Here is a 24458-nt window from a genome sequence, read left to right on the forward strand (position 1 = left end):
CAATCTTTCGAAAAAACGACCAAATTTTGTCGGTAGTTGATCATTACCGACGGTCTATCGACGATCAATAATTAGTCGATAATTTCGTTGTCGGTAATCCGTTGGTAATTGATGTTTAACGTTTAGGTGTTTCTTAGAGTTATAATTGTTATGTTAATTATTTGATGTTATTATTGATAAAGTGCAGCACATGATTGGTATGCTATTAATTTGGTGATTTCTGTGTGTGTGATATTACCAATGAGATGTTTTGGTTTGTTGGTAGGTATGATGTTTAGGATTGAATGGACGTTGGTTCAATTCCTAGGGAAAAGAGTTTAGGAGAAACTTAGATTTCAATTGTATTTTTGGCCTAGGGGCAAAAAGGTCTTTACTAAATGGTACATAAATTATTTTACGGGGTGTAGAAAGTAAATGTATGCAAAATAATATAAAACCTAAAAATGTAAAAGAAGATTACGAGAATATTTGTAAGATTTAATAGTTGTTTATATTGTCAAAAATGGTTGAGAGAAAATAGGAGAGAAAATCTTGGTGGTTTTTGGAGATTAAGTGAGACATCTTATTTTAATAAAAAAGATAGACATAGAGTGAAAAGAGATAAAAAGGAGAAGAGAAAAACTGCATATTGTTACTCTAGATCTGAAAATGAAAAAGAGAGAGATAAGAGAGAGACGTTTTCTAGGAGAGAAAAGGAAGAGTTGTAGAAAACCTTAGTGCAAGGGAAGATTGATGTTGTTTTGGAGTTGTAGATAAAGCCTTAGGATTGGCCAAGGTATAGGGAAGCTAACTTTATTTGTTTTCTTGTTTGTTTGTATGATGAATAAGGTTTGTTATTGATTATCTTGAAAGGTAATGTCGTTTTGATGCATGTGTATGTATGAGACTAAGTTTTGATAAGACTAGCTTATTTCTAATACCCATATTTTCTCGGATCTTACCGTGTGAAAGATCATGTTTTGAACTAAAAATTAGGCTAAAGAAACACTTAATTTACATGTGTTGAACGAAAGTTATAAATGTGAGATAAAACTCGACAGAAATTGAGATTCTATAAATCGAGAAGAAAGAAAATAAAACAAAGAGACAAAAATAAATAAAAGGAAAGAATCACTCTTCCATAGAAGGCAACCCACAAAGGATGGAAAGTCCTTTGATATAGCAAAAGGTTCTTGAATCACTCAAGAACTTAGGAGAATGACACTCACTAAGATAGAAGGAAATCTTAATTCTTTCTACATAAAAATATGACTTGTGCATTTTGATGAAAATAGTTAAGCTTATAAGGGTTGATGTCTAATTTTCCAAATTGGACCCTTATTACAACTTAAAAAGAAAGTCAAACTAAGGCCCACTAATTGGAGAAAGATTGGGCTATTTTATAAAATAAACTAATAACTTGTAAAATAAAACAACAACAAAATGGTGCTTTAGTTTTCCACCTTTTGGGTCATAATGCAATTCACTATCTTGGCCTTTTCTCCTTGAAATTTGGGCTTGTATTCAATTAATATGGACAACACTTGTTGAAGAGCTTCCTTTGTTTTCCTTGCTCTGGCCCTTGTCATAGGTCCTCCAAGTCCTTCAAGTAGATCTTTTCCCTTGCTTTTGGTCACGTCCTCATCATCAGTGGCCACTTGTCACTCTAGGATTGAAGAGTTTTTCCATAGGTAGTGATCACATGTCACCCTCTCATTTGAAAGGATTTTTGACATGTGTCTACCTTCTATTGGAGAGGATTTCTCCTTGCTCTCCAAGTCAACCAAGATGACTATTTTAGGTTAAGTTCCTACCCCATTTTGAGATAACTTAGCCTATAAATAGAAGTGTTTCTCCTTTATGTAATTATCTTTGAATTAGAGTAATGTTATGTTGCCATTTTGTGCACTCATAATTTTTTAAGGTCACTTTAGGCAACAACCTCAAGTGGCCTCCTCTAGCCACCTTCCTCCAAGAGTTGGTCCAACCTCTCTTAGAGAACCCTTAAACACATCATCCCACATTATACAATCCATTAAAACCGAGACAATTAGCTTCCTTGCACTGCCATTAATTTATGCCCCCTCCATCCGTGACATACATGGCATTTTCCTTCTAGATTTGGCTTGTCCTAATTGGAGGATGGCCATTACCAAAGGTACATATTCACTCTAGGAATAGTGCAAGAGGATTGTTTTTAGACTTTTCTTAAAGACTCCAAGAATATAAGAGGAAAGAAGGCTACTTGGAAAAATTCAACTAAATACACTACTCTCACAATAAAACTCATCAAACTTTCAAGCTAAAACGTATTTTGTTTGGAAGGTATGTGTTTACATGATGAAGAGAGAATTCTCAATTTCTAGCCTTTATAATTCTTTCATTTATATTTGTTTTAGTCTATACATCTTACTTTGAATCGTGATTTTGGTGTTTATAAAATAACCATTTGTAAATTATATATTGATTATTTTGTGTAATTTTGTCCCTTGATGATATTAATATGGTATGCTTTTTAGTAAGAAAAACACCATACTATACATCTAAACTTTTAGAAATTAAAAAACAAATCCATTAAAATTATAATGAAACTCTTATTGTCTTTCCTATGTTGTACATATTTGTATGAGAAAGAAATCAAATATATATTGATGTTATTCCATATATAAAAAACAAAAAGCCTGATGTAATTAAATATTATACTAACTTTATATAAACAAAAAGTTTTGTTTTCAATTTCTAATGAATAATGGTATTATGATACACTTTTACATTCATTTGACACAACTATAAGAGTAAAATGGTCCTAAAAATATAAAGTTTTGTATTGTTTAAAAAAAAAGTAAAATGTGAATAAAGATAACTAGTGTCAAATAAATGTAAAAAATTTAAGTATCTCAAAAAATCATTATTCTCTCTAAGTTATGATTTCACATCGTCTATGAAGTGAAATTCATCACATATATAGTTTACTTTATAATTATTACGCCTTAATCATAATAGTATTATCCAATGTAAACACATCTACTCCTACGAATCTATATCAATCCATACCAGAAACATTCACAATATTAATCATGGCACAAGAATTTTATGCTTTGTGTTAAAAAATATATTGGATTCGACTTTAAATTCCTAAGATCGCAAATCATAGTAAATATGTATAGATTGAGTATTTGGAATCAAATTGTCGTTCTTGTATAAGAGGAATATAAATAATATATTAGTTTCCTTAAATATTGGCATATTGTGCTTTCTCCACTATATTAAAATATGTTATCTGATAAACCTTGTTTAACTCTTAAAGTTGGTAGTTAGAAGATATAAACTAGGCTACACGAAGCTAGAGTGGGTTATTAATTAACTCATATAACAATTTAAAAACGATTAGAACTAATGATCATAGTTGAGTAATACAGATCACAACTTTGAGCAAATCTTTTATGCTTTCACAAAGAAAGCATATTTAAAAGAAGAATTGGGTCTTAAATATATCAACTAACATGACAATACCAAAATATGAAACAGAAAAATATCGATTAATTATAGTTAAGTTTATCAATTTTACATTTTCACGTAAAGTCTATTAATTTAATTTTATGTCTTTTCCCTTCAATATATTTTGGGATATCAGTCAACCAGAAAAAGATGCATACGTGAAGCAGAAGCATAAAAAACATTTATTTTATAATGATCATATCTTTGACCCTAAAATGGATTATCCAGCGATTGAATTGGTATTCAAAATTTCGAATGATTTGATTAAATATGAATCAAGGGACTATCCAATCAAATCCTAAATATTTTCCACAATAAAATCAGTTAAAAATTAGACAAGTCAGACTAAATAAATGAATAAAATGAGGATAAAACAGTATTAAAAATCACAATATTAAAAAGTAATAATTTAAAATAACCGTCGTATTAAAATATTAAAATTTTCATAATATACATAATTTTTATAATGGTTATTGAATTATTCTTAATTTCATGGTTGAAATATTCAATCCTTAATGTGAAGGAATGTGCACAAAACCTAACCAACTAAAAATAGTGATAAACATAACGTGCATGCATATTTCATTTGTATTTCATGGTGTTCTAGTTCATCTAGAACAATCCATACTCAAATGATAATGAGTTTTAAAACTCAAATGATAATGAGTTTTAAAATGAATTGTACGAGAAAATTTTCATCAACTACCATTTCTTGGAACTTGAGTCATGTTATGATATCTGTCATCTCGATCACGTGCTTGTGCATAGTATCTAGATCATCAAACTTCACAGTGGTAAAGATACTCATCAATGTTCTAGCAAGGGACTTGTCAACAGTTTGGGAGTACTCTTCCACAAAATTCATTAACGCTTTCACATTGTTAATGTTGGGAAGAGTGGACTTAACGTTACTTGTTATGCTGATCATTCACATAAACATCAGGTTAAGTCTGTTTGACCTTTCCCAAGCTTTATAATGGGCTTTCTCTTCATTGCTACTAGTATCAATGATAACAATAGACTTTTTAACTTGAAAAGCCAAATTGATAACAGTTGAAAAACTGTTATTTTCATGCTTAAAGTTGATACTAAAAGCAACCTTTAGACTTAGAAACTAGCTTGAAATCATGCCTTTTGTTTATATTTTCAGAAATAAGAGAGCTGGACAGGTTTATGCTTGATTTAAGTGTTTTTGTGCAGGTTTTGAGGTGAATTTGGTGAAAGAAGTGAAGAATAAGAGAGAGGACATTAGAAAAGACAAGAAAGAGTGCAAAAAGGAGAAGTCGAAGGCACCGCTCAGCGGCAAACTACCGCTGAGCGGCACTCAAGAGGTGGCGTTGGAACCGCTGAGGGGCAAATGGCCGCTGAGGGGAAGAAAGAAGACGCGTAACCACCGCTGAGCGGTAAATGGCGCTGAGCGGCACTTTTTGGGCTTGGGCTTTTGTAATCTTTTGTAACTCTAGATTAGTATATAAGGGCTTGCACGTCCTTTAGTTAGGTATCTTTGGCAGAAACGAGGCAAACACTCTCTCTTTCACCCCTTTGAAGGAGGATCTTGGATGCTCAGGCTACCTCTTCCACTTTATTGGGTTTATTCTTTCATACTTTCATTGTTATTCATCTAGGTTCACCATGAATATGGTGAACTAAACCTTGTATGTTTGTTGGGGAATCAATGTAATCTCTTGAAGCTCTCATATATGGAATCTGTTGAGTACATCTTTGAATTAAGACATATGCTTTCTTTCATCATTAGTTAGGGTTTTTCCTCTTTGCTCAATGCTTGCATTGTTTAACTCATTCTAATGCATGATTATTGGTTTTGTCGATACGGACACGTACGGGGAAGTCTAGATCCGGGGAATTTCTCCCAATATTATACTGACAATATTCTATTGGTTGCCTTTAAGCTCCTGCACTCATGAACTAATCATTAGGAATGCTAGGAATTGTATGAACTATTTGATTAGGGAGAAGCCATCTAGAATGGTACATTAGAGAGTGGCATTAACAATGATGATTTGAATGTTGAATTCCTAAAATATATGAGAGTGGATGAGATGAAATTGACCCCCAACAACATATTCATTCATATATTCCATTGAAAGTGTTTATCTTTTGTCTTTGCCATTGATCAAAATTCATGCATACATGTTTATTTTCTGTCTTGCATTTTAAACTCAAATATTTCGTTTGTAAGTCTTAGTTAATCAAGAAACCACATAACTAAACTAGGCCGTGAGTCCTTTGGGAAGAACGATACTTGGTCTTACCAAGTTTTATTACTTGAACGATTCGGTCATACTTGCCGATTGTGAAACAAGTTTGTGACATCATATTTTGGTGCTTACAAATTTGTCCATCACAAATCAAAATCCAATACACCTAAGTGAAACTCTAGTCAAGAAAATTCAACCCATTAAAGACCCGAAGAGATATAACAAGCAAATGTAAAGATATTGGAACAAAGACTACAATTCACATATGTCTAACATTAATGCTTTGAGTCATAAAAATAAATAATCATTCTAAGTATACTATTGTTCTCCTTCCACTAGTACACAAACATAATGATGTTAATCATGTTATAATATGAATGAAAATTAAAATATGCATCAATTTGAATCACCTTTAGGTATATAAAAAGAAACTAGTGACGCATACAAAATTGTCTACAATCACACTCATTAATTATAAGAATAATTAATCAACCATTGAGTAACCTTGAAATATCTTATAAGTTAAAACCCTCAGATGATCCTTATATTTGTACAAGATCTCAATTCAGTCATCAAGTTTGAAGTTATCTCAATTGAGTCCTTTTTTTTAAAATGTGATCACTACCAGATTTTGTCTTATTACCGACGGATTATTATCGAAGGCCTATGGGCCTTCGGTAAAAGTGTGTTCTCGACGGCCAAAATGAGCATTACAGACGGGCATAGTCAAATATAGTTACCGAAGGTCAAAAGATCATTACCGAGGGGTTTATGGCCTTCGGTAAGAGGCTTGACCTCTTAAACTAAGGTCGTCCCCAATTTTGTTAGACAGAACTCTACCCTACCACTACAAAAAAAACCTTATTTAGAGGAGGTTATTTTGGGGAGGTTATAAAAAACCCCCTCAAATTAACATACTTTAAGATGTTTAATTTAAATTATCTAACTGACAATATTTGTGGGGGTTTTAATTTCTTTCAAGAGAGGTTTATAACCTCTTTAAATAAAAATATATTTTTATTCATCATCTTCTAATTCTTTTACATTTTTCCCTCTAAAATTTTAGACTAAGTTTCATTTTAACAATTCTAAAATTTTATTCCCTCCGGATTTAAAACCCATCTGTGCCTAAAACCATTACTTTTCTAAAAGTTAATTTTCTTCTAAAAATCTTCTTACAATTCACCTGAACCCTAGCTCACTCCTCTCACTCTGCTCACTCTGCTCACTCTGCTCAGCGCACTCTGCTCACTCCGCTCACTCCGCTCACCTGAACCCTAGGTTCTGCAAAATCCCCAATTCCTAAGGTTTCATCTCTAACATCATCCGCACCTGTGAAATCAGCGGTTCCCAAGGTCTCATCTCCAACATCATCTGCACCTGTGAAATTAGCGGTTCCCAAGGTCTCATCTCCAACATCGTCTCCACCAGCTGACTCACCACTATTACCTACTCCAACAGCATCCCCCACACCAGCCGAAGCACCAACAGCGCCATGACCAGCCAAAAAAGCACCAGCACCGGCAACACCTAGGTTCTGCAGAATCCTCAATTCCTAAGGTTTAACTCTAACACCAAGTGCTTTGGTCGTTTACTCCTAGTTAATTGCTAAAAAGCTTATCCCAATGATTATGGGTGTACATACCTTGAATTGCCTTACATAAAGCTCACCGATTCTAGTTGAGGAGTGTAGACTAAATTTCTCTTGGTTATACGTATAGTAATGAAATTCTGTATCTGTGTAAGTGCATTGTTAGCAAAATGATGCTCTCCAATTCCCAACTTTTCTCTGATGTCACATCTGGTACATTGCCCCTAAATACTTTTGTGAGGATTTCCGGCAAAGTCAACATCTTAGGGTTTATCAAAGTCCATGTTGTTTCCTCCAAGTCTTGTGATATTGCAATTAATCTTTCTAATAGAACAGTTGGGAACCAAGAGTGCCAATACAGAACAAAACTTTGATTATCAGTTTTTAATTTACGAATGAAACTATATTCTAGATAAGTAGACCGTGTTTATTGCTTAATGTTCATATTTCACTTTGTTGTATTCGTAATTGTGGTTGATCCTACTCGCCCCTTTCCCGCTCAAGCTACTTCTAGGAATTTATTTGGTATTAATTTTCCTATTTTGGTTACTTCATAATAATGCTTACTTTCAAGTTAACAAAAGACTTGGATGACTCATCATTCCAAGATGCTATGTCATTTGAGGTTTTTTTAGATAATTTTTTGTCTTGCAGAGATACTTCCACCAATGTTTTTAATGTTAATGTAGATTGTCATAATGTCCTTTATAATGATCTTGTGGTAGATTCTATCATTGATCATGTTACTGATACACTATCCATCACCACTACCATTGATGTACTTACAATCCTTGTTGGGTGTGATGTGAGCAACCTTCCTAAACTCTCTGTATGTACATCTCTCACTACTCTCAAACTTTCTTATATATTCAATGAGATCACAAATTTCGATCTTCCTTCTCTTAACCACCTATACCTCTATGGTTGTGAATTTGTGTGTGAATCGGAAAGCCCTTTTGATCCATTTAAGGGTTGTGTCAATTTGGAATCTCTGTATTTGGTTAGTTGTACGTATTATGGTGAATTCAATACCTTCAAAATCTGTGTCTCCCACCTTGTAGACTTAAATATATCAGATTGTAGAGTGTCTGGGAAGTTTCAAGGTGACTGTGTCTTTGAGCTTCAAACACCAAGGCTTCAATATTTTAAATATACTTATTTTTATCATTTATATTGTCCTTTATAATGATCTTGTGGTAGATTCTATCATTGATCATGTTACTGATACACTATCCATCACCACTACCATTGATGTACTTACAATCCTTGATGAGTGTGATGTGAGCAACCTTCCTAAACTCTATGTTACACTTCTATTTTTTATTTTAAAATACTTTATGGGTGTTCCATTCCATCTCAATTAATATATTTAATTTACAGATATATCAGTTAACTATGTTGCTTTTTTATTAAATCAATATTTAGTCTTACAAATATATTTGACATAATAACGTGTTGATGGAATCCTGTATGGATAATAATAGTTACAGGGTCAAGTTGACCAAAAGCCCTTTGGCTATTGCCAAGTCAATGAAACTGGTGCTTTTGATTTGTGCAAATATGTTAAAAAAGGAGACAACCTTGGTGTGAACGGATTTAAGTTCACGTGTTGAAGGAAGGCAAATCATAATCTAGGTAGCCCAGTGATCATAAAACCATGGTCGTTTTCCATGTATCAATGTCCAATGTCTAGAAACCCATTCTCCCGTATTGGGATTGAGAATTTATTTTGGAAGAGTGAAATGAAAATTTGTAATTGTTAAAAAATAATTAATATTGCAAGCATATTATATTAAATAATAATTGTTTTTCTAATTAATAACCAATATTCATATGATTCGTGGGGTGGTAGGTATAATTGCACATGTGCTTATGTTTTGTGCCAGTAGTCACAGATTCACAATATTGATATACATGAATGATTTACGTAAAAATGCATTTTTTTTAAAGGTTATGTATGCAGAAAGATAAGAGAGAATTAGAAAACAACAGAGGAAATAGTTTATCCTTGAATCTGAGCTAGAATAAATTTGAGGGAAATTTATTCTGGGAGAACAGAGATATTGAAGATTAATTAAAGTATGCATGCATTATTCAAACTGATAAAAGAATGGGTGTGGGATATAATGATACTTTCATTTGGTAATGTTTACAATACGCATTTTTGTATCTTTTGTTATATGATTGTGTATTTTTTGTTATATTTTGGGAATGAAATTGTCATAACAAAAAACTACTTAATTGATGTTGTAGGTTTCTCTTTTAAGTATTGCAATCTCACAGTTATCAAGGTTAGTAGAAACAAGTGTTTAATTTTTTTTAATTCATTATTTGTTTTTATTTTCCATGAATATTGTATTCTTTCTTATGTGTTAGTGTATTTAAGTTTGTTTAGGAATATTTTTGAATGGATAAGTCTTAGATAACTAAGCCTCGAAATACAGTTGAATACTCAATTGGTTTAGAAAAATTCTTAGATTTTGCTTTTGAGAATGGAGCTTCTGGAGACACAATTCGATGTCCATGCCCCAAATGTGGGTTTGTGAAATGGCAAACTAGAGGCATAGTTGAAGAGCACTTGATTTTAAAACAATTTCCCATAAATTATGTTATTTGGAATCTTCATGGTGAAAGGCAAAGACAAGATATTTCTAGAAATGAAGATGAGTCACAAGAGGCATTTCATTTTGAAAATGCAATGGAAACAATGATAAATGAAGCATTGGGACATTATAGGCAAGAAGGTACTAATACAGGCAGATCACAACCATTGGGTGAAGATGATGTTAGTAATGAAAGGCCAAGGGAGAATCATAATGAATTTAATGAGTTTGTCAATGACGGAAATCAAATATTGTGTGATGGGAGCAAGTACACAAAATTAGAATTTGTAATCAAATTATATCATATCAAGGTTTTGTGTGGGTTAAGTGACAAGGCAATGACTATGATCCTAGATTTGCTAAGAGATGCATTTAGTGAAGCAAAGTTGCCTCTTTCTTTTTATGAGGCTAAGAAAATCATCAACAAACTTGGTCTTAACTATACCAAAATAGATGCATGTCCGAATCATTGTATGTTATATTTAAGAGATGATGAAAAAGATTTGCAAACATGCAAACATTGTGGTACATCTAGATGGAACCCAAAGAAGAAAAAAAAGCAACCTGCAAAAGTTTTACGTTACTTTCCTTTGAAACCAAGATTGCAAAGATTGTTTATGTGCTCTAAGACTGCAGAGCATATGAGATGGCATTCTTCAGAGAACAAGGATGGAGTTATAAGGCATCCAAGGGATGGTGAGGCATGGAAGACATTTAGTGTAATGCATCCTGAATTTGCTTTAGATCCTCGAAATGTTCGCTTAGGCCTTGCCAGTGATGGTTTTAATCCTTTTGGCACTATGAGTTCTACTTATAGTATTTGGCCAGTGTTTTTAATTCCATACAATCTTCCACCTTGGCTTTGTATGAAGCACACCTCATTGATCCTGTCCATGATCATTCCAGGTAAGCAGATGCCAGGAAATAGTATTGATGTGTACTTACAACCCCTTGTGGATGAGTTACGTGAGCTATGGAATGATGGGGTGGAGACCTTTGATTCTTCATTGAATGAAACTTTTAGAATGCGAGCAGCTCTTATGTGGACAATTAGTGACTTCCCTGGCCTTGGTATTTTATCTGGTTGGAACACACACACAGGTTTAGCTTGCCCTACTTGTAACTTTGATGCAGAACCTTGTCGTCTTCCTCATAGTAGGAAGTGGTGTTTTATGGGACATCGTCGCTTTTTAAGTAGAAATCATAGATTTAGATTGAATCGTGTTCGCTTTGATGGAAGCACTGAAGAACGAAATCCACCACTAAAATTATTTGGATCTGACATTTTTAGGCAAGTGGAAAATATTAATGTTACATTCGGGAGAGGAATTCATTTGGATGGTAGAGGAAAAAGATGTAGACAAGAAGTTAAACAGTGGAATAAAAGAAGCATTTTCTTTGAACTTCCATATTGGGAGTCTAATTTGTTACATCACAATTTAGACTTCATGCACATTGAAAAGAATGTATTTGACAATTTAATCTATACTTTGTTGAATGAAAAGCCTAAATCCAAAGACAATCTTAATGCAAGGAAAGATTTGAAGGAAATGGGCATAAGACAGGATCTTTGGCCAGATGATAATGGAAAATACCACCTTGCTTTGTTTTCACTAACTCGTGATACGAAAAAGTTGTTTCTCAAAACTTTGAAAAATGTTTTAGTACCTGATGGTTACTCAAGTAACATTTCTAGATGTGTTGATGATGTTCAACAAAAAATATCAGGACTAAAAAGTCACGATTGTCATATTATTATGGAGCAATTACTTCCATTGGCAATACGTAATTTGTTACCAAACCATGTCACTGCAACCTTGGTGGAGTTTTGCTCATTCTTTAAGGCTCTTTGTAGTAAAAGCTTAACTATTGAAGACCTTGAAATGCTTCAAAATCGTATTGTGGTTACACTTTGCCACTTAGAGATGTTATTCCCACCATCATTCTTCACAGTTATGGTTCATTTAACTATCCATTTGGTAGAGGAAGCAAAGCTTGGAGGTCCAGTTCATTATCGATATATGTATCCTATAGAGAGGTAATTGCTAACTACTTTTAGTTCAAGGTATGATATTATAGTATCCAATTTATTTAATGTAATTATTTATCATTATTATAGGGAATTAGGTCATTTAAAGACCTTTGTACGAAACAAGGCACAACCAGAAGGTTCTATAGCTGAGGGATACTTAGCTGAAGAGTCTCTTACATTTTGTTCTAGATACATTGAAGATATAGAGACAAGGTTCAATAGACAACGACGTGTTTGTGATAACCCAGATGATAATGAGTGTTTTGTTTCATCTATATTCCCACTAGGTGGGAAGGTGGTAGGAGGTTCCTCAATGTTTACTTTAACTCATATGCAAAAGCTACAAGCCCATCGATACGTGCTTTTAAATTGTGCGATAGTCACACCGTTTGTTGAGTAAGTACACTACATTAAGTGTGTGATTTATAGTTCAACAAATTGAACTACATTATTCTTGTATTTTATGCATATAATGTAATTAATTTTTGTAGTGAATTTAGAGATCTAATGAAAAGAAGATCAAGAGGAAGGCGACCTTCAACTACTGAGATAGAAACTAGAGTGTTTAAAGAGTTTGTTGATTGGTTTCAAAGGCGGGTGGGTGATCAAATAGAACACTTTCTCTTACTTAACAAGTTTTCTTTTAATTATATCTAACATTATTTCCTTATTTAGATGATGAATCCAGAAACAATAAATTCAATGTCTACTGACTTGAAGTTTCTAGCACGAGGTCCATTGGATAATGCTAGAAGATTTACTGCTTACAACATCAATGGGTTCAAATTTCGAACATTGAGTCGTGATGAGGGATTGAGAACACAAAATAATGGTGTCTTTTTAACATCTAATACAGCTTGTGTTTCAAGTGCTGTTGATAGGAACTTAAGGCAAGCAGACTTATCCTATTATGGAAAGTTGGAGGATATTATTGAGCTTAATTATTATGGTCGATTCAAAGTTGTTCTTTTCAAGTGTAAGTGGGTAGATACTACACGAGAGAGAGGATATAAAAAGGATGAATGGAATTTTAATTGTGTTAACTTTGATAGACTTATTCACCTTGGAAACCATGAAGAACATGAACCTTATATTGAGGCATCTCAAGCACAAATGGTATATTATGTTGATGATGTGGTTAATAAAGGATGGAGTGTTGCTGTGCATGTAAAGCCAAGAGATTTGTATGAAATTGGAGAAGAGGTACAAGAAGAGTTATATGAAAACGAACCATACCAAGATCAAGAGTTGGACAAATTTTATAGTAATGACAATGAATATGTTCAATTGGCTACAAACCATTTAGACGAGGATATCAATTAGTCAAATGTATAATTGACTCATGGTTGAATTCTTAAGGTGATGATATGTACCACATGTTTGATTTCTCAGTTTCAGGTTAAGAAGAAGAGACCTTTTCTGAATTGTGACTCTTTATTAGCTTGTTCTCTCATTTGGAAAGGTAATAAGATCCTAACTCATTCATATGTGCTATTGTTTTTTCAGAATTGATTTTCTTGAATCTGATTGCATGAGATGAACTTGTAAATTTTACAAAGTTAATTATCAGTTATTAAATCATTGACAGATGTGTGTTAGTGTAGTTTAGGTACTTACAAAGTTACATTTGACAGATCATTGCCAAATATCAATATAAAAAATATATTAATATTGGCCAAGTTCAAGTTACATTGATAGAGGGCATCTACATGTTGTTTAGTGCTGTTTTTAAAGTTTCATGCTTCGATGGTTTATGTGAATTTGATGATTTTATGTGGCATCTACATGTTGCTTATTTTGCCGTTTGTTTTTATGTGGCATTTCTGAATAATGCCTGATTCTCTCCATATTTAGAACTCCTTGCATATATTCCCTTTCATAAACCAAAGAGGGTGATAATGAGGCCTCAAATTGACTTTCATTCAAAGTCTGTGATAACGAGGGTGAAGAGTCATGACATATGCAATCTACAGAAGGATTGTGAAGGCTAAAATTTGAACCCATTAATTACCTCTTCTGCTCTCACTGGCTTTTTGTGAACCGCAACATGTTTACCAGGATGTACTAGTTTCAACACCCTTTTCTCTGTTTTGATGCTTCCCATTTCAAAAACTATACAGAATTTTTTGAAAGAGGATGTCTAGAAAGAAAGTATATACACTGTTTGTAACACGTATCATATGATGACACAGCAAGTGAAAACTCCTAGGTAATGATCTTTGGAGAACAGAAATCTTGTTCTAGGCATTGGTCTCATTGGATGATTCACTTTCTTTGTTAATTTCCCTTTTTGTATTTTGTTTCTTTCCGTTTCCTCTCCAAGAATCTTCAATTGGAAAAGACATTTTATAAGGAAACAAATCTTTCCCAAATCTCTTTCATGTTTTTGATATTATTAACGTTAAGATCCTAGTAACAAAACTAAGCTAAGGAAACAAATCTTTCCCAAATCTCTTTCATGTTTTTGATATTATTAACGTTAAGATCCTAGTAACAAAACTAAGCTTAAGATGCAGTATATTCATTTTTTGTGTCACGTGCTTAATCAGTTTAACATATTGTTCTGAGATAACTATTTCTACACTCCAGCTCGTGGAAAGTTACAAAGACTTAGTAAATAATTTCAATATATTGTTTAGCCTTTTACAATTTATGATGGAAGTAACTCTTCATTTTTTCAAAATAGGTACTCGTTTTTCTACATTCTATATATATATATATATATATATATATATATATATATATATATATATATACTAAATTAATTTCTTGACACTATCATCACTGTTAAGAGAGCACAACTTCCTTAGCGATGGTTGTTTACTACCAGCAGGATAGAATATTCCTTTTCCATCCTTTAGGCCCTTACTCCATGTCCCTATATAAAGCCCCCCATCTGCAAATTTATACACCCCAGGTACAACCACCATAATCAGTCTTAAAATCAACAGGAGAAAAAGTCACAACAAACCCTTAAGTTTGCGTAGTCTTTGAATAATCTTTAGCCACTTTATTGTGTTATTTTTTTTGTTCATGATTGTGTTTTTTATATTTCTTTCTTTTAATATTTGTCATGAATATGTAGCCATGCCAAAGGTCAAGCGATTCCGAAATCTACAAAAATCATCACCTCAACCTGAATCTTTAGGTACTTTACCATCAACAAATGCTACAGTGACTTCTCCATTGATTGAAGACCAATCACCATCAACAAATCCTACACCATTAACAAATCCTACAATGTCTGAATCCATTGAAGTACAACCACATGTTTTAATAAGTCCTTCACCAACAAATGAGACCTCATTACATGATTCATTGAACTCAACACCATCGATGCCCACAGAAAACATAGAGCAACCTACAACATCCAAAAAACATGTTGGACGTGAATCTTCATCATATTGGAATGTCGATACAATAGGTATAAGCCATTTATTTTTCTGCATGCATAATTTTTTAAATTTTACTTATGGTTGAGTAAGTTTTTTTTATTGTTAAAGATCTAGAAGGAGTTATGAAGAAAATAAAGGTGAAGGTCAGAGAAGTAAATAACTTACCTAATGGGAAACGCATCATTGTAGAGTTTGATGAGGTAGGCATGGCTATAGGCGAAGGACAAGGAGTACTTGCGGGATATTGTGGGATATTGGCAACATATGATAATTTATTTCCAATTAATTTTGAAAGGTGGTCTGGCAAAACAGGCATGCCTAACACCTATTTTTTAGAATGCTTTAAGGAAGTGTTACAGGTATATATATCATTCATGTATTCAAATGCCGCACACTTACTTTTTACTCACTAACCAATGTTTTCTTTTTTTCAAAAGCTTCGATTTTGTTTTAAGACTACTGAAGCTATTGCCCAACGATATTGCAAATTAACTTTGGGTAAGAAGTGGGCTGCACATAGACAAAGTTTATGGAATGAGTTCTATGATCCAACAAAAACAAAAGATCAAATCATATGTAATGTGCCGACCGGAATAGACAGAACTCAATGGGCTCACTTTGTTACATATCGTCTAAAACCGGAGACAATGGTACAAGTTTCATTATTGTTTGTGTATATTGTTATTTTGATTGTTATGTCAACTTACAATTGTTTTTTTCATAGGAGATTTGTAAAAAAATAGAGAAAATCGCAAGAAGCAAGTAATTCCTCATACTGGTGGCTCTAAACCTATCTCAAGAAGAAGACATGAGATGGTATTAGTACACATGACGGTTTTTAGTATTTTTCAAAATTTACTATTGATTTTAACTTATCCTTTTATTTAGCTTTTGGAGAGTGGAGAGTTGCCTAGTCGTGGAATGTTGTATATTGAAACTCATAAAAGAAAAGATGGCTCATTTGTAAATGAGGCGGCAAAGGCTATAGCGGTTAGTTTTACTATAATATGATATTTTCAAACATTATGCTTCAATATTTAGATCTTTGACTACAACTTGTTATATGCCTATAGGAACAAATTGAAGTGGGTTTGAGTCAAAGCACTGCTGATGAATCACAGGTTTCCCCTCAAGATGTTGTTGGTAGAGTGTTAGGCCCAGAGCATTCTGGGAGAGTGCGATGCATGGGTTTGGGAGCAGCGCCTACTAACTCATTCAGAAATACAAGAATGCGACTTTCAGATTTAAGCATTGGTTCATCTAGTAGTGCCACATCATCAACATCTTCTAATAAGTGGGAACAAAAGTACATGAATTTAGAATCCCAAGTTCAAACCACCTTGGGTGCGTTGAAAGCATATATGATAATGAAGGAAGGAAAGATTCCTGATGAATTGGCTACCTTCTTTGATTCTCAACCACAAGTAAGTTACTAAATAAGTATAAGTAATATGCTTGATTTACTATAATTATTGTGAGCACATGCAATTGAGTTTTGGAAATTAGTTTAACAGATGTTGATAAGTCTTGCTTTTCCAATATATTATTCATTATTCAAGTTCTGAGTACGATGGTTGCAGTAAGATTTATATGCATAGTGTGAGATTAGGTAGTTAGTTATTGTTTGTATCTGTGTTGTAGTTAGCTTTATTGATTGTTGCAGTAAGATTTATATGCAGTGTGAGAAGTACTGGTCCATTGCATTTTATATATGGTGTAAAGTAGTAACTACAGTAGCCAAGGAAAATTGAGCTTTCGAACAGACACGGAAACTGTTGGATTGTCCTTTGTGATGTTGTGAAATTATACCATTTGCATTTTGGAAACCCCTTTTTTATGGGTTTGGTCTGATTGTAGTTATAATATTAACAAACATTGGGCCCAGAGATTGTCACTACTTTAACTTAAATTCTATTGTACTGTATTTTAATGTCGATACATAAGATGATTTTGACTCAAGTATGTATATCTGTATATTTATAGTCTGTAGCTGTTGTCCTCAAGTTATAAATTGGTTATACATAAGATTGATTTTTTAGAACATGTTTATTCTATTTGATAGAAGATGTTTATTCTATTTGATTGATAGAACATGTTTATTCTATTTGATTGATTTTTTATATATTATTTTCAAAATGTGAGCACATGTAATTGAGTTTATTTTATTAATATTTTTTATATTATTTCAGCAAGCTCGTGATGCAAATGAGCCAGAGTCTCCTTTGGGAACAAGACAATCATCTGATGGAAGTAACCTTTAGGAAATTTATGATATTGTTTTAGGATAAAACTATACTTAGTTTATTATGAATTGGGATCACATTTCTTTCTTTGTAACTATTTCTGCAATAGGATTACATTGACTTCTAGCCTATCCTTCTGTAACATACAATTGTCTCTCAATTTATTTTTCTAAATTCCTTCCTACTCAGGGGTTTTTGTTCTATGGTATCAATTTTTTATTCAGAGGAATCATATTTGTTTGGTATTTAATAATTTAAAAAAAATAAATTTACTTAATTTTGAAATAAAAAAAAAGAAGAAAAGAAAGAAATTGGTGAAAATAGGTAGTTATTATATATTTTAATAATCATTAAACAAAAAACGATATTATATATTTTAATAATCATTAAATAAAAAAACTGACAAAAATATAGAAAACTTTTGTGATCAAATAGTTGAAAATAAAAGAGGTTAAAACCCCCCACAAAATAATAGTCAGTAATAGAGGAGGTTTTTACCCTCCGCAGAAAAACCTCCGCAAATTGAACGCGATACCAGGGGTCGCAAAAAACCCCCGCAGATAGCTTGTGGCGACTCAAACTTCGGCGGTTTGAAAAACCCCCGGAATTTATTTTGCGGAGGGTGAAAACCCCCGCAAAGCGAAAAAAAAACCTCCTCTAAATAACCTTTTTTTTGTAGTGTACCTTCTCGTCTTGTTTCCCATTCTTTCCCTCTCCGTTGTGTTTCGCTCCTTCTCGTCCCATTGTGCTTCCCATTTTCTCCCTCTCACTTCTGTTTGACGTTTCTCTCCCTCTCCCTCTCTTTGTCCCTTGTGTTCGGTGGCATTATGTTACTAGGGTTCACTTGTCGAACCTCCCCTGTAGTGGTGTTCGAGTGTTTCTTCCACCACTGCGTTGGCGTTGCCGTGAGGAGGGTGGTCTGTTAACATCACGGTGTGTGGACGTTACTGTCAGGAGGGTGCTTGTCTTCGTCAAGGGAGGCTCTTGGGAGACCATTGCGTCGAGGTATGTTCTCTGTGTCTGTCTAAGCCTTATTAATTCTCCTAGATGTGCAGAATAGTTTACTACTGTCAGGAATTTATTTTTGATTATGCTTATATGATGGAACCATTGTGAATAAATTGAAGTTGAAGAGGAACATTTTATATTTCATTGTGTGCGCTTTCTGCCTTAAATAAGCATGGATAGGAGTAATAATTTCGTAATTGTATTATAAGATAAGCATAGGTAGGGTAGTATTCTTCTACCTGATTCCTCTTTGGCAGATGTCGATTAGAACAAAGTTGGTCTTCCAATGTAACTTGTTTTTGTCTCAATTCTCCTCAATTATTCACGTTGTTGGCTGGGCTAGTGGGTCGTCCTTCCTTTTCTAAATATTTATTTGAAGACTTCAAACTAACCAATGTTGGTCATCCCTCTAGTCACAGTGTTGGCTTGGCTTTCATTATTCCTTATAATCAATATTTTTTTATGACTGATCCATGATTATAGACGGACCCAATTCAATGTGGGCTTATGAGCTAGAGAATTGTGGCCTCCTATTCTAGTTTTCACGTTAGATGGTTGAAGTTTGGGATAGCTTTGTCCTTGGTTTTGTCTCCACTCAAACATGTATGGTGACCTTCCTCATTTGTCAATCTTATTAGTTGGTTCAGTTGTGTGAAGGAGCCTCCGTAGTTTGTATTTTTTCAGATATTTTCATAAGGAAAACCAAGCTTTACTTCATTTCTCTTTTCTTTAAAATCGTGGCCTTGTGAGCATGAATATACCTAGGAATTAGTTGGCACCAAAGACACCTTTGCTCATTAAATTGTATTCCAATCTGATGAGGGTGAATGAAGCCAAAACAAATTTATGAGATTTGAATCAGAAATTACAAATCTTTAGTAGCCGAGAGTGAATTTGTTCTATTAAAATCCTTCTTCTCTTTTAGTGTGGATTTTTCAGGGTTTTCCTTAATGAGCAGACTTGTTTTCGGCCTTGAGATGCAGAGCTATTATCCTCAGTCATTTTAAATCCATGAAGAACATAATAGCTCATGAAATCAGTAGCTTAATCCAATGGAAACTAAAAAAAGGACCCGTTGAACGTTTTAGTATTGCAACATTTGAATCTGGTTTTGATTTTTAATAATCTGATATATGCAAAGGAATTTTTGTTTGGACTGTCTGCCGCATGAGCTTTGAGGTCATGAGTTACTCTTCCTTGTAGTATAATTGCACAAGATTTGTAACCGGGAGAGTTATGTTCCTTCTTTGATAGCCAACCTATTACATTTAAATTATAACCTTCTTTACCGGTTTGGAACTAGAACAATGATAATGTAACCGTAAAGGTTTACCTTTGGCCAAAATACTTAACATACTGATGTGCAAACATATTTAAGGCTGTATGCCCTCTATGTGTAGAGTCCTCGTTGCTATCATATCTCCTCCCTCTTGATTACGTTTCCAGAGTACTAAGTCTTCTCTTGGTATGATTTAGATTCTGAAATCTAATTAGAAATCTTTAAATAAACAGTGAAAATATTTATATGAATAAGTTGATGTTAAAAAGTGAAAAATGCTAGACATAATGTATAAAAAATGAAATAATGAGGTATGGTTAGAGTAAATAATGAGGAAATGCATATAGGTTAAAGAGAAAAAGAGCAAATGACTTAATGTCTCTGAATTGGAAGTTATATGATTAAGTAAATGATTCATGGATAAAATATTAGAGGAAAGACCATATTATCCTTATTTTGTTATTTCTCTTCCATAAATTATTAAAGTGTTTTATTTAATTAAAGGGCTTGATTAATTAGTTAACAAATCGACCTACTAGGAGATAAATTTGAGACCTTTCAAAAAGTAGATGAACTAGTTTTATTATCATTTGAAATGGTGGACTACAAGTCTCATTTTGTTGGTGTAGAAATCTCTGCATATGACAGTCAAGTAATATTAACCATGAAGTGGTAATTGTGTATGATGAAGAAGTAAGTATCTTTGTTTATAATCTGACCGTGAGTGGACAATAGAATTATCTTATATGACAAAACCAAATGAACATGGCTCATAGACCAAATTAATTCACGGACAGAGTTAGTGGAAACACATGTTACTTTGACAAGTCAACTGTTTGCATAAGTATATTATGGTAAATGTTGTCAGAAACCTTAAAGTTAAAGTTATTTAGGTTTGGGATGGATATAGGGTGTTTGATGATTAATCTTTTGTTATTGTTGCGTTTTGCTAATTAAAATTGTCCATTATTGTACAAGGTTTTGGGGTTTCAATTAGGAGCACATAACATTTGGAAGCTTCAAACGGAGTGGGTTAAAGTTAGTTGCAAAAATGTCATTGTTTAAGGGCTACACTCAATTGTCGAAGACTTCATCATTTCTAGGTAGGTAAATGAAGTCTTATTTTGTTTGCCTTGCTTTATTTTGCTCCTGATTGATCTGTCTAAAAGCCTATAGCCATGCAACAATTTGCTAAATAAACATGTTGGCCCCTCCTTTTGGTAAATAAAATTTTGTTTGCCTTTTATCTCTCTTTCTCTTTCGCCTTTTGTCTTCTCTCTTGTGTTGTCTGTGTTGCATATTCTTCTTATATATAATCTCCACACCCTGTTCCCCACCCTTCAACCGAAATTCCCTCTTGGAAAAAGACCATGACAACACCCTTAAAAATTTCTTTCAATACAGGGTAAGACTTAAAATGAGTAACTATAAGGATGAAGTAGAGTACAAGGACAAACCAACATGCATATATGTTGGTTATATACTATCTTGAATCCCCCAAGTTACCAAACTAGAAGGAGGATCCAAAGTTATAGTTGTTTTATAGTTTATATATTAACTAAAAAACTAAAAATTCCTTACTAAGCTAAAGTAAACCATCTCTTAGGTTAAACTTTATTAACTTTGCTCCAACTGGTAGTGGTTAAGGGCACTCCAGTGATTAATTTGGCCTTCAGCATGTTAAAAGATATGTCTCTTAAAGTCTCCAACAACCTCTACATGAATTTGGACTTTAATTACTCTAAAGTCAAAGTTGAACATATGATTTTGGACTTCTATTGTGAAGTCTCAAAATTGAAGTACTTAAAACATAAAAAGTGTTCTAAATAGGTGACAATTTCGAAATTCACCTAATATAACCAAAGAAAGTATATTTTTGTTATCCTAACAAGTTTAAAGTACTTAAATGAAGCTAATAGAGATGTGAAATTGGATCAAGTAGCAAAATCTCAAAATTTGACTACCTAAAACCTAAAAAGAGTACTACTATATTTAACATCCTAACAAGTTTAAACTAGTAGAATGAAGTTAGGAAATTTGTCAAAAGCAAAGAATTACCTCAACTTCAAAGTTTGAGTATGTAGAACCTAAAAAAGTCTACTAAAAGGGTGAGAAAGAGGCAATTCACTTAAAGTAGACTAACAATAACTAATGTTAATATCCTAACAAGTCTAAAGTAGTGAAATGACACTAGGAAACTACTCAAAAGCGAACAAGTACCTAAAACTCAAATTTTGAGTAGTTAGAACCTAAAAAAGTATACTGAAAAGGTGAGAAATTGGTTTAAATCGTGTATGTACTTGTTGTGCTTGTACTTGCAGTGTTCCTTAGTGTTTCTTCATCATTTTAATCAGTCAATTTCGTTTACTTGAGTTGAATTCCAGCTTGCATATTCATTTTCTAGTTTTGTCTAAAGTCATGTGCCTTATGTGCAGTATTATTTCTGTCATGAAGTGTTTATTCTGTTCCAACCTTTATTTTCTGTGTTTTCTTTGCAAATCTGTGTTTAGATGCATGTGTAGCAATATATCAATCCATAAAAGCTAATGAGGCAATGTCTAGCCTGGATGATATAAGCTAAAGCATAAAAAAAGTAAGGAAGGACACTAATCAAGTCGTTGATGAAAGATCTCGGAAGACTCATGTAAGCAAATAACAATATTACTATTACTAATTTTTCATTTATGTTTTTCTATTATTCCCTAACATTGCTTTTAATGTTTCAACAGGAAGAATTTTCTACGAGACTTTCACAGGTTAGATCTGAACATGAGTCAGCTCCTACACCGGATGATGGCAGTAATGCATAAGACGACATCCGTAGGACACAGTGCTGGGTCGACATCGTTGGTGGGAAGAAAAAGGGACGAGTGTACGGTGCAGGACAACTTGCTGCAAACTATACAACATCGAGAGGAGGTATTCTGAAGCACCAACCTTCTTCTTCCACCACTACTGCTGACGAGGTCGTTCTCCGCCTTACGTAGGCACTGGAGCAACGTGACCAGGAAATCACTTATTTGAGAGCAGAGTTTACAAACTTTAAGGCCCTGGTCATGAGAGTGTTGCTTGAAACTTTACATGATGAATTCAATATCCCTCTAACCCAGCCACGACCCTCCTCGTCACCCGCTGTCCCTCAGCAGCCCACATCAGTCCAACCGTCATCAGTCCAACCCACACCAGTTCAGCCATCTATAAAGGAGCAGGATGATGAAGATCATTCTGATGATAACTATGTACATTATTAGTTTCATTTTGTTATTAGTTGTTATAGAAACATTTGGATATTAGAACATTTGGAGTTTAGATCATTTGGATGTTAGATCAATTGGATGATTTGGATGTTAGAACATCATTATGTTACATTGTTTTATGTTTTAAATATAAATACATGTTCTATGGATTAATGGATGTTCTATGGATTTTGATCAATGATTGCATCATTGAGAGGCACATTATGCAGGTCTGTATGTGCTTGAAAACGGTTATACAGATCTGTTTGTGTTGTGAACAGTTTGGTTTCATAGGAAATACAATTGTGCCTTAGATCTGTCTCCAACTTACCGAAGGTTTTTACCCTTCAGTAACTACTCACGTTAGGTAATTACCGAAGATTTCTACCCTTCGGTAATTACCGAAGACGTCTGGCCCTCAATAATTACCGAAGGGCGGAAGCCCTCGGTATATGTTAGCGACAAGGGCTTTCCAATCAAAATTTCATGCACCCAACTCAATTAAACACACTTCGTTCATCCACGGATGTATAAGCGTAAATACTAGGTGCATACCCTTCTTCACTTCAGTTCATTCAATTCAAATGGAATTGACATTCACGTAACAGTGAACAATCAATTAATTCATTATCTGCAGCGGAAAACAATAATTGATTCACAATAATTGATACATACGATTCGGTAAAATTAAACTCTCTAAGTTCATAATTACCGTTCTTCAAAATTTGAGAAAAACATAATTAGATTCATATCAATTTGATGATAAAAATTTATCAATATTTGGAAAAACATCATAGTTGAAGAATTATACATTTAACAAGTTTTTCATATATAATTTTCCTTAAGTTTTTAATTTTTTTAAAGAGATATTAAGAATCATCATTCTTACACATTAATAAGTAAGAATACATTTAAAAAAAATCTTAATCTATTTCTTTATATTTCTTTTATCCTTTTATACTATCTTGATAGAAAATCTTATATAATTAAAGGCAGATCTCTAAACGACACGCATCAAATTAATTTTTATTTTATTTTTATTATAATTTTCACAATAATCAATATATTTTCATATTTTATTAAACCACATTTAAATTTTTCACAATATTTTAAATGAGTCACGTAATAAAAGATTAAATCTGTCTATATTAACTTTAAATTTTGTTTTATACAACGGTAAACTCTATAATATTCGTTTCATATAGCTGTATGATGTTATGCTTTTAACGATAACTCAACCAAAATGTCAAGATTGATAATGATATCAAACATATGAACTTATAAAAATAAAAACAAAATCTTATAAATGTGATATTAACATTTGTCTAATGTTTAAATAAGATACTAAAATATGGATAACTTTCCATGTTTCCAC

General features: G+C 33.1%; 1 protein-coding gene and 1 pseudogene across 2 annotated transcripts; both read left to right on the forward strand.

Moving 5' to 3' along the window:
- The first annotated feature begins 9720 nt into the window (after window positions 1-9720).
- On the forward strand, window positions 9721-13974 carry LOC148197523 (uncharacterized). Its single transcript, XM_088091910.1, has 2 exons — window positions 9721-11928; window positions 12010-13974. The coding sequence occupies exons 1-2, from the start codon at window positions 9986-9988 to the stop codon at window positions 12320-12322; spliced, it is 2256 nt and encodes a 751-aa protein (XP_087948036.1). The 5' UTR covers window positions 9721-9985; the 3' UTR covers window positions 12323-13974.
- A 772-nt stretch (window positions 13975-14746) lies between these two features.
- Window positions 14747-17744, forward strand: LOC148197524 (uncharacterized; annotated as a pseudogene). The gene is made up of 7 exons (XR_015779946.1): window positions 14747-15346; window positions 15426-15676; window positions 15755-15967; window positions 16042-16133; window positions 16206-16307; window positions 16391-16741; window positions 17507-17744. The product of XR_015779946.1 is annotated as an uncharacterized LOC148197524 (transcript).
- Window positions 17745-24458: the final 6714 nt, after the last annotated feature.

This window comes from Vigna umbellata, chromosome 5 (assembly GCF_029865625.1).
Source record: "Vigna umbellata cultivar VRB3 chromosome 5, Vumbellata_1.0, whole genome shotgun sequence".
Taxonomy (NCBI): Eukaryota; Viridiplantae; Streptophyta; class Magnoliopsida; order Fabales; family Fabaceae; genus Vigna; species Vigna umbellata.

Bases quoted from the DNA above. Each gene is read 5' to 3' on its own strand.
- LOC148197523 (XM_088091910.1), top strand. From the start codon at position 9,986: ATGGAAACAATGATAAATGAAGCATTGGGACATTATAGGCAAGAAGGT. The intron at 11,929-12,009 runs GTAATTGCTAAC...TCATTATTATAG, and splicing joins TATATGTATCCTATAGAGAG to GGAATTAGGTCATTTAAAGA.